This window comes from Henckelia pumila, unplaced genomic scaffold, assembly GCF_033568475.1.
Source record: "Henckelia pumila isolate YLH828 unplaced genomic scaffold, ASM3356847v2 CTG_664:::fragment_1, whole genome shotgun sequence".
Lineage (NCBI taxonomy): Eukaryota > Viridiplantae > Streptophyta > Magnoliopsida > Lamiales > Gesneriaceae > Henckelia > Henckelia pumila.
The window spans coordinates 2,396-14,313 of record NW_027331877.1 but is presented as its reverse complement, the minus strand read 5'-3'; the positions used below and the strand labels follow the sequence as shown (position 1 = coordinate 14,313).

Sequence of the window (11,918 nt, the reverse complement as noted above, 5' to 3'; positions counted from 1 at the left end):
CCCGAACGCCGTCTATAAATAGAGGAACCGAGGTTCATTTGTAACTCGCTCATTTCCTCTCTTCTCTCTCGATTCCTAAGCCTTCTAACTCAGATCTAGGGAGATCTAGGCGCCATACGGGAAATCCGGAAGTGTCATAGCGATCCAGACGTCGTAGCGGAGCTGTGGCCTAGTTTTGAGGCTATCGACAGCAAAGGGCTAATGACGGACGCAGGTATAACTTTGGCATCCTAAAAATATTTTGGAGTATGCATTAGCTTAGTTAAGGTTTTTAGAGCTTTATTATTGATGCATGAATATTTGCATTGTAGTAGCAGTAGACTGGACTAGTAGGCTTGGAATATAGGCTAGTGGAGCTAGGTTTTGACCAACAGTGTTAGAGGTACGTAAGTACTGACCGAGATAGCCGGCATGATATATTTTCATGTATGTTGCATGAGTATGTGCTATATGTTTATCATGTTTTATCATGTTTTACCGCCTTAGCACATGCATGATTTTACGTATGACTGCATCCGGAGAGATGTGAGTCATTGACAGTCTCCATAGGGAACGATGATCTCATTTTGGACTCGAGTCAGGTATGACAGTTTTCATATGGGGCTTGTATCCTGTTTTGGATTCGGGTCAGGATGGGGTTGGCTCAGCCCTGATAGAGAGTATACGAGTACCCCGCAGAGTCGCTCTCTAGCCGGTGCTGTATATTTCCGGCGCCATGAGTAAGTGTTTTCACTTGAGTTTTAAATCATCTGTGTGCGCATATTTGTATTTATATCATTGCTTATTGTATTGAGCGTTTTCGCTCACGCCCCTGTGTTTGGTATTGTGGTGTACCTTGTGGCGGGGCAGGCTTGAGGCTAGACGGTCCAGGCGGCTCTCAGCAAGATTGAGCTAGGAGAGGGTGAGGTTGTAGAGGGTAGGGATTTGTTTACCCTGAACCTTCGATTTGGTTGTATAACAGTATTTATGCGCAATTGTTATCGTCGGTTGTATTCCGTCGATTGGATTTGTTGTATTTTAATTATCCGCTCTTTACGCTTTAAGTTTAATAGCATGCGCTTTTATTGTAACTCTGATTAAATGGTGGATTCGGGTTGGGTTACTACAATAATCATAATAGTTATAAAAAAAATAGCCTTGAAAATTTCGTCTTCTTTATCTTCGAAAAATCGAAGAGAAATAATTGAGAGAAAGAGTGAGTTTGGTGTGATTGAAAATATGTTTGAGTGATCATATTTATAGGGTAAAAACTAATCGTTTTATTACTGTTTATGACCGTTACTATATATACACAATAAAAATATATAAGGAGTAATATATAGTATAATCATATCACGTTATTATAATGTGGTTTCATAGACATCCTTTTAAATAATAACATTGAAATTAAACAATATAGTTTAGTATTGGAGTCAGATATGGTATATCATAATCACATTATTATAAGATTGGTGTCGTTAGACATCCTTTATATAATAACATGAAACTATACGAATATGGTTAGTATATATATACACAATAAAAAATATATATCATATCATGTTATTATAAAGTTGGTGTAAATAGACATCCTTTTATATAATATAATAACATGAAATTATACCAATATGGTTAGTATATATACACAATAAAAATATATATCATATCACGTTATTATAAGGTTGGTGTCATTAACATCTTTTTATATAATAATAAACATGAAATTATATATTAATATATATACATAGTAAAAACTATATAAACAGTAAAATAAATATTTTTACTTGTTGAATATTTGTCTTTTCCTTGTGTTTTTGGAGCTTTGGAAATTATAGAGAACCTTCGAACGATCGTGCTGATAACGTATTGTGAAAAAGTAAAAATTTATGGTAAAAAGTAAAAAAACACCAAAACTCAAAATATATCAAACTCTACACTTTATAAAATTCTTCTATCTTAAATTGTGATTTTTTATACAAATGGAGAGACTTATTTATAGATCTCATTTGGAGATTAGTCAAAAAAATAATACATCATCGTCTACATCATCACACACTAATTTTCAAAATTTTACAACTCAAATTTCAACATTCAGCATTAAGCATTCAACATTCAACATGCAACGTTCAATAATAATATATTTTCAACAAAAAGGATATATCTGTTGACTTTTTATATCTCCATCTAGCCATGTTCCTAAAGCAGTAATCCAGCACCTGATATTACTAACTCAAAATCAGAAAAAGTAAAATAAGAAACTCTTGATCACCTGACCCCTTTATTTGTTACTATATTTTTAATTAAAAGAAACAGCAATTAATAACCAAAAAGTTAATCACTAATAAAAACTCACCTGTATCTCCAACCCAAAATCAGTTCAGAAAAGGCCCCTTTTTCTTATTCAGATTTACTTGCGTGGTGCAGAAATCTATTGAACATTACATATGATCCCTGACCCTTTTTAAAATACCATCACCAAAAGTCACCACAAGAACATTTTCCATTTTTGGAATAAATGGAATCTTACAGCATCTCTGACGAGTATTTCTCTTTCTGTGATCTTTGATATGATTTTAGTTTGCATTGTGGCAATCGTTACATACGCGAAGGTTTTTTACCACTTTTACGGGCAGTCCAGGAGGGATAAAAATTAAACCAAATGCAATAGCAAGCTTTTCGCTATGATGGTTGAGCATCTTTAGTTTTTCGGACTCCTCTACATGGTGCAAAATAGATCTCATATCTGGCACGTATCCCTCCTCTGTCATTCTATCATTCAAATATTTCAACTTTTCATATATCTGATCTGAAAACGGGCTTGACTTGTCATCAGCAGAAAAAATGTGCACCTTGTTGTTATACTTGATCCAACTACATCCTGGTTCCTTTCTAACACCTTTATCTCTCATTCCTTTTCTAATTTGTGCCACCTCATCCCATTTGCCTCTAGCTGCATATATGCTGGCGAGCAATACATATCCAGCAGGGTTTTGTGGTTCTAGTTTGAGAAGAGATTCCGCTGCCCATTTACCTAGCTCCAAATTTCCACGATTTCTGCATGAGCTCAGTAATGTAGACCAACCAATTGCATCAGGAGAGCAAGGCATTTGAAGAATAAAGTTCTTTGCTTCGTCTAATCGTCCAGCTCGACTGTATAAATCAATTATACAAGTATAATGGTCAAGAAAGGGCCGAATCCCATACTTTTCAGTCATTAATGAAAAATATTGGAGACCTTTCTCGACAGATCCAGCCCTAGCACACGCAGAAAGAACTCCAATAAAAGAAACACCATCTGGTTGCAGACCATGAGCTAGCATATTCTCAAATAAATCAATTGTTTCAATGGCTTTCCCAAACTGCGCATAGCCTGTCACCAAGGCAGTCCAAGACACTTCATCCCTACATTTCATCTCATCAAACAATTGTTGGGACTCTTCTATGTTCCCACATTTGCCATACAGCGTCACAAGAGCATTTGAAACTGTAGTAAAGGAAACCAAGCCTGAGACTAGTGCTTGAACATGAAACTGAGCTCCTTCTTCCAAGCTGGCAAGGCTTGCACATGAGCTTATCACGCTGCCTAAAGTGAAATCGTCTGGTTCAATATTGTTTCGTTTCATCTCACAAAATATCCGAACAGCATCCTCACTGCATCCATTCTGACCATATCCCACTAACATAGCAGTCCATGAAACAACATTCTTGGATCCCATCTTACCAAACAATAGCTCTGCATATTTGATGTTTCTACACTTTGAATACATATCAAGAAGGGCACTGGAAACAAAAACATTATCCAGATGGTCAGTTCTAGAAACATAAGCATGAATCTGTTTCCCTTCTCTTAAAGCCGAGAGGCCTCCACAGGCAGTTAAAATGCTTCCAAAAGTAAACTGATCCATGTCCAATCCCTTCAACCTCATTTCTCGGAATAAATACATGGCTTCTCCGTCCATCCCATTCTGCGTCAATCCCGTAATCATAGTTGTCCAAGAAATCGAATCCTTCTCAGGCATACCTCGGAATAAAACTTCCGACTCTTCCAACAATCCACACCTTAGAAATCCCATAAGCATTGTATTACACAAAACCACATTCCTCTCCTGCAACTCATCAAACACACGTTTTGCCTCACATATTAAGCCACATTTTGCATACATATCCACCAATGGACTACCCACGAAGACATACGAATCGAAACCACATTTCACTACCTGCCCGTGAACAACTCCGCCCAAACAAAACCAGCCCTTGTTCGACAGCATTACAATAATTGTGGAAAATGTAATTCTATTCAAACACTCAGACCCGTATCTTAGCATCAGTTTATAAGTCTCCAACGCTTTCTCAGTCAATCCGAACTTTATATACCCCGAAATAATCAAGTTCCAGGAAACCCCATCTTTTCTTGGGATCAAACCAAATATCTCTTCCATCTTTCTAATGTCCCCAGACTTGGAGTAAGCTGAAAGAATGGTGTTCCAAGAGAAGAGGTTTGGACTGGAAATTTTATCAAACACGTGGCGGGCATACTTGATCTCTTTGAGCTTATAATAAGAATTGATGAGGTTGTTCAGCAAGAAGGTTTCTGGGTTTATCAGAGACTTGATCATTTGACCATGGAGTCCTTTCGCTTGTTTCACACTGTGAATTTCGCAGCATTGCTTCAGTAGTGCACAGTAGTAATTGGAGATGCTGGACATGAAGCAGTGGAAGATTGCTCTGGCCGGCGGGAAGACCAACCATACAGAGAGACTTAATTAAAATTATGTTCTAATACACAAGAATCATTTTGTATTCGAAATAAATTTTGAGAATTATGTTCTAAGAATATATATTCAAGCTTCAAACAACAAAAGAAAAGTTTATAAAGGTAGACTTGTTTTATCAGAGTGAGCAACATAAACATGGCTACTCAGATAATATTTGAGAATTAGATGCGTAAGAGTGGATGTTATCGATTATATTTAGGGATGGCAATGGGGCGGGGCGGGGACGGGTTTGCCGTCCCTATCCCCGCCCCCGAATTATACCCCATCCCCGGTCCTGCTTAACCGGGGAATCCCCGTCCCCGAACCCGCGGGATCAAATCCTCATCCCCGTCCCCGTCCCCGTCCCTATCCCCGTCTCCTATTGCAGATTTCGACTTGAAATTTTCATTTTTCCAACTCATTTTCTTTATATAAATCTAGTGACATACATATAACATTATAATCTTAGCTTATTATTATTATTTATTTATTTAATATATTTTCGGGGCTATTGGGGCGAGTTCGGGGATGGGGATGACATCCCCATCCCCTCCCTACTCTCCTGCGGGGATTTTAAAAAAATTTCCGAACCCGCCCCCGAACTCGAAACTCACCCTCCAACCCGCCCCCGTTTCGGGTTTTCCCCGCAGTGACCCGAACCCGCGGAAAAAATTGTCATCCCTAATTATATTTGATGAGTCTTTTATTGGGATTTGATGAGTCGAATTTCGATGACAAATTCTTTTAAGGAGAGTAGATTGTAACGTTCGCAAAGTCCATAAATTCAATCACGAATACGAGTATCAAAGAGATTATAAGTGAATTTTAAATGATTTTATTTTATTTTTTTATGATTTTAAAGTTATGTTTAATTAAATGATTTTTGGAGATATATTCATGATTTAAACGTTAGGTTTAAAAGATTTTATGTTATTTATTTTGCGTGAGATTTAATGTTTCAAAGTTAAATTTTGAAGTGTTAAAAGGTTTGTTTAAATGTTGTGTTAAATGATTTCATGTTATCTAAAGTTGCCTGATATTTAATGATTGCAAGTAAGTTTTAATGTGTTTCAGGTATTAGTTTAATTCTAGTGACGAAGAAAATCAAGACTAGCCTACGAACGAGATTTGAGGATTTTAAAAAAGTATATTGTAGTGACCCGCGCCGTGATCACTTACTAATCAAAAGTTTAAACATGCATTTAACTTAATAAAATACAAACGAGAAAGTAACAGCGGAAAACCATAAATAAATCCCAAATAATATAATTATGATACAACCATATCGAAATCTGTATCAATCCAAAAAACAACAGAAACTTAAGCCTAGACAATAATCATGCTGGCCATCCACTGCCTAAGCTCTCCTGGAACCACCAGCCTCATCCAACCGCAGACCTGCCCCATGGAATAGGATGTCCAGATACAACAAAGTACGAGACGTGAGCATAAAAAGCTCAGTACGAGAGTATGAGTATACAGTATTATATGTGCATGTATGCAAGTGAACTGGGTACCAAGACACTCAGTTCAAGAAACAAGCTCATAGACCGTGCCCAGGGTATATAGCACGTTGTGCCGTCGCCTCAGAAGGTGCCTCATATACCCAGCGGATAATGGTGACCTGATACTAGTACATGTGTCCAACCATCACGGTGACCTAACACAAGACTTACGTATCCAACCATCCACAAACTCTTAGGGTGAGCACCCTACTACAGGATACCTCTAAGGTAAAGGCTCAATATGCTCATGTATGCAACATACAATCATGACATACTGTATATAAAGGCATATAAAACATGCAATCACATAAACCATGCAAAAAAACATAATACATGTTATACTCAATCTGGATATCTCGAATAATACTTCCGTACCTCATATACTAGGCAAGCTAAATCAGCTCTATGTCCAAGCCTATAAACCGCACTACAATGCAAAGTACTCATGCATTATAATCTTATTCTAAAATCCTTAACTACGCTATAGCATACTCCCTATTTATCATAAGGAGCTAGAGCTATACCTGCGTCCGTCGTCACCCCCTAATGACGACTGCCCCAGAACTTGGGCACTGCTCCGCAGCAATCCTGGAGCGCCTAGCCAACTCCCGGACCAAGCCTAGGAAGGCTGGAATCACCCCAAAACACCTAGAATAATCTAAGACCGAAAGAGGAAGTTATGAAATTGGTGTGAGAAATAAGATCTCGGAGGGCCTATTTATAGGTGGAGTTCGGACGGTCTGATCGGGGAGTTCGGATGGTCCGAACCTTGCATGCACAACACGTCACTGCATGCACAGTTCGGACGGTCCGATCCCGACTTCGGACGGTCTGAACTTGCTATGTGTTGGTCAGTTTTGACACCTCAACCCTTGCATGGCCTAACTGGGTTCGGACGGTCTTATCTTGGTTCGGACTATCCAATCCCTCCGCATCCTTCGATCCCCAGTTCAAGATTCCGAAGGATTCGGATCCTCCGATCTTAGTTCGGACGCTCCGAACTCACCTTGATAAAAATTCCGAAAATTGTCCAATTAATTCCAAATTAAGCCCCTAATCCATGCTTAACCATTTTTACTTAATTAATCTTGTAAAATGGAACCGGGCTACTACATTCTCCCCATACTTAAGATATTTCATCATCGAATCAATCTTAAGTACTGAATGTAGTAAAAATTACTGAATAAAAATCTTTTATTCAAATTGTTCAGTTCACAAGATACAACTGGAAATACAATTCAAAACAACTCTGGATAATCTGTATGCATACGACTCTCAAGTTCCCAAGTGGCTTCCTCAGTGCCTCGGCTCTTCCACTGAACTAGAACAAGAGGAATGATCTTGTTGTGTAACACCTTATCCTTGTGACCAATAATACGCAAAGGCCTTTCCACATATGTCAAATCCGTATCCAACTGTACCTGTAAGATATGAGATTCATCTCCACATACAATCGTAACAGTGAAACATGGAACACATCGTGGATGCTTGACAAATACGACGGTAAAGCCAGCCAGATCTCCAACACTTTCTAGTATTTCAAATGGACCAATGAACCTAGGAGATAACTTACCCTTGAGACCGAATCTCAAAATCCTGCGAAATGGTGAGACTTTCAGAAACACTTTCTCGCCCATCTCAAACTGCAAAGGTCTGCGCTTGACATTTGCATAACTAGCCTGTCGATCTTGCGCAATATTAATCTGTTTCTTGATCTATCCAACAATATCAACAGCCTGCTGGACTAACTCTGGTCCCTCTACTTGTTTCTCCCCCACTTCTTCCCAAAACAGTGGAGTACAATATCCTCGCCCGTACAATGCCTCAAATTGAGCCATCCCAATATTGCGATGGTAACTGTTGTTGTACGCAAACTCAATCAATGGTAACTTATCTTGCCAAGCTGGACCAAAATCCAAAGAACATGCTCGCAGCATGTCTTCAAGAGTATGAATCGTGTGCTCTGAATGCCCATCAGTCTCTGGGTGATATTTTGTAATCAATATGAGAGTAGTACCCATAGCGCGCTGAAGATTCCCCCAGAACCTGAAAGTAAGCCTGGGGTCTCGATCACTGACTATGATCACAGGCAACTCCGTGCAATCAAACAATTTCTTGGATGTACAAACATGTCATCCAGTCAAAACTGTAATCCTGGTTATAAGGAATGAAATGTGCAGACTTGATGAGTCGGTCCACCACCACCCAGATAGCATCACAATTCCTGGAGCTCACCGACAAATGGGTCACGAAAGTCCATCGTGATCAACTCCCATTTTCACTCAGGAATGGATAAAATGTGAAGCAAACCTCCAGGTCGTTGGTGTTCTGCCTTGACCCTGCTGACACACCAAACATCTCGAAAAATACCGATACACACTCCTCTTCATTCCCTTCCACCAGAATTTTGTACGCAAATCCTTGTACATCTTGTTGCTTCTCAGATGAATACTCAACTTAGAATGATAAGCCTGGGATAAAATATCCTCCCTCAGAGTATCATCTCCAGAACAAAAATACGGCCAAATAAACAGAGAAAACCATCTGACTGATAATGGAATCCAGACGAACTATCATCTCTGGCTAAACGAGCCAAATGCTGAGTCATAGGATCAGAAATCTGAGCATCTTGAATCCGAGAATACAAAGCTGGCTCAGCTAAGATTGCAAACATCTGGATACTCTGCATACCTTTCTTATTCTTGAAGGTATATCCTGAAGAACAACAATCTTCAACTACACTTTCCACAGAACAAGCTTGAAGTGCGGACACTCGTACCTTATGACTCAAAGCATCAGCAGTGAGATTAGCAGCCCCTGGATGGTACTTAATTTCACTGTCTTAATCCTTAAGCAAATCCATCCAATGACTCTGTCTCATGTTCAACTCTGCCTGAGTGAATAAATACTTTATACTCTTGTGGTCTGTGAAGATCTCAAATCTATCACCATAGAGATAATGACGCCAGATCCTTAACACAAATACAATAGTTGCTAACTAAAGATCATGCACTAGGTAGTTATTCTCGTGAAATTTCAACTTTTTAGAGCGTATGCAATCACATGCCCACTCTGAGTCAGGACACATCCCAGTCCCTGAAGAGAAGCATCAATGTACACCACATACCCTCCAGATCCAAATGGTAAAGCCAACACAGGCGCAGAAGTCAACCTTCTATGAAGTTCACAAAAAAAAATTTCACATTCTGAGGACCACTCAAAATTCACGCCCTTTCAAATAAGTTGTGTCAAGGGTCGAGCTAGCTGCGAGAAATTTGCGATAAAGAAACGATAATATCATGCTAGATGCAGAAAACTACGGATCTCAGCTACCCGTCATTGGACGCGACCAGTTCAATACAGTCACAATCTTGCTCGGATCCACAGAAACTCCATCCCTGGATATAATGTGTCCAAGAAATACCACCCAATCCAGCCAGAACTCACACTTACTCAACTTAGCGTACAACTGTCTATCTCTCGAAGTCTGCAACACCAGCCTCATATTATACACGTGTTCAGTCACATCATGTGAATATACTAAGATATCATATATGAACATGACAACAAACTTGTCCAAAAATTCTCGGAATACTCGATTCATCAGATCCATAAATACTGCCGGCACATTAGTCAATCAAATGGCATCACTAGGAACTCGAAATGCCCATACCTGGTCTTGAATGCTGTCTTGGCTGTATCGTGATCTCGTACACGCATCTAATGATATCCAGATCCCAAATCAATGTTTGAGTAAACCAAAGTACCCTGAAACTAATCAAACAGGTCATCTATACGAGGCACAATGATACTTATTCTTGATCGATATCCTGCTCAACTGGTGATAGTCGATGCACAGACGCATATACCCATCCTTTTTCCTCCACGAACAGAACAGGCGCTCCCCAAGGAGAAACACTAGGACAAATGTAACCCTTGTACAACAAATCCTGAAGTTTCTGCTTCAACTCATGCATCTCTGATGGAGCCAGACAATATGGTTCTCGGGAGATAGGTGAAAGTCCCTAGCATCAAATCTATGCCGAACTCAACTTCACGCACTGGAGAAAACCCTGGAATTTCATCTGAAAATACATTTGGAAATTCATTCACAACTGAAATACTCTCTAATAACAACACTTCCAGCGGATGTATCAACTGCATAGATAAGGTAGCCTTCCGCGCCAGATTCCAAATCTCGACAAGCTTTCAAAGTTGATGCCAAGGGTCATCTGAGATCGCGCTCTGATATGAACCTAGGAGGCGCTTAGAAGATTCATATTGTTCAAAGAAATGTCTCTTAATTTGCCATCAAGAATTGAACGCGTGCGCCCGCGCCATGAATGCGATGAGACCGCGCGCCCGCGCCTTTCTCCTTTCGCGCCCGCGCTGCTCCGGAACTTTTGAAGATAGAGGATGCGTAACTCATGCGCTCCCGTGCCATCCCATAGTGCGCCCGCGCTTGACTTTCTCTCACACACACTTCGGCATGTTTGTGTGTGTGCGTGGTTTTTTATATATATTGATATATTGTGTTATTTTGAGTCTTATAAGTCAACTAGGAAACTTTATAACGTGATCTTTAGATTATTTTGCAATTATCTCTAGAATTTTTGAATTATAATCCAACTAGAAAATCTATAGTATAATTCTATTAGGATTCCTATTTTATTTTTATTTATATTGTAAAATTCTCATTAATTGAGAATAACAATTAAGAATTATTCAGTTTATTGATTTTTATCAATTCTTTAAAATTCTCTCTAGAATTTTGCCAAAGCTCTGCCTTGTTTTTGATCAAAATAAAACTTATCAAAGTTTCATAAACTTTGTGGCGTTTGTCAATTGATTTTTCACTTGGGTTGTCAAAGACAGGTTCCTTTGAAGATCCAATTGAATTGTTGATTGTTTTCTTATCGTGATTAGTCTGTTGCTAGTTTTGTTGTAACTAGAGGTGGATATCCATACTTACTTGTTCAAAAATTGGTACAACATTATTGTATATTTTTGTTATTTAATTGAGGGTACAATTCGTTTATAATCATGTTTATTTTTTCATGTATCAAGATTCGCATCATTTGGTATCAAAGCTTAAGGTTCCATTGACTCAAGTAAGTCTTATTGTAGTGACCCGTATCCAGAACTGAAGATTAATGAGTAATTAATCGTGAGATCATGTTAGATTAAGAAAAAAATGATTAAAGAAATTCCACGTGGATTAACGGAATCCAGAATTGGATCCAGGACACTCAAAATGGCCGGGAAGGTTCCTATGGTTCAGAGGATCCGAACCAGGTTAGGAGGGCTCCGAACTGGTTTGGAGGATTCGAACCTAAGATCGGAGGATGCGACCTGGTTCGGAGGATCCAAACATGAGATCGGAGGATCTGAACTTGCATGGACAGCAGTCCAAAAAAAAACGTCATTGGTGACGTCTTTGATGGGACTTCGGAGGATCCGAAGTCAGGATCGGAGGCTCCGAAGTCAGGAACGGAGGATCCGAACCAGATCGGAGGCTTCGAATTTGAGTTCGAAGGCTCCAAACTTTGCCATATAAATAGGGGGCCGAGATTTCATTTCAAACGCGCCTTTCCTCTTATCTTTCTTTATTCCTTAGCCTTCTAACTTAGATCTAGGGAATTCTAGGCGTGCTTTTGGGATTCTGGAAGTGGCATAGCGA

The 11,918-nt window shown here is 39.2% G+C and overlaps 1 protein-coding gene across 1 annotated transcript; it reads right to left on the bottom strand.

Annotated features, from left to right (window-relative positions):
- Positions 1–2,552: 2,552 nt before the first annotated feature.
- On the bottom strand, positions 2,553–4,787 carry LOC140873574 (putative pentatricopeptide repeat-containing protein At1g68930). The gene has a single exon (XM_073276743.1). It carries the CDS (start codon positions 4,683–4,685, stop codon positions 2,553–2,555), a length of 2,133 nt encoding a protein of 710 aa, XP_073132844.1. The 5' UTR covers positions 4,686–4,787.
- Positions 4,788–11,918: the final 7,131 nt, after the last annotated feature.

What these genes read in the sequence shown, in the direction of transcription:
- LOC140873574 (XM_073276743.1), bottom strand. Translation starts at nt 4,685, where the DNA reads ATGTCCAGCATCTCCAATTACTACTGTGCACTACTGAAGCAATGCTGC.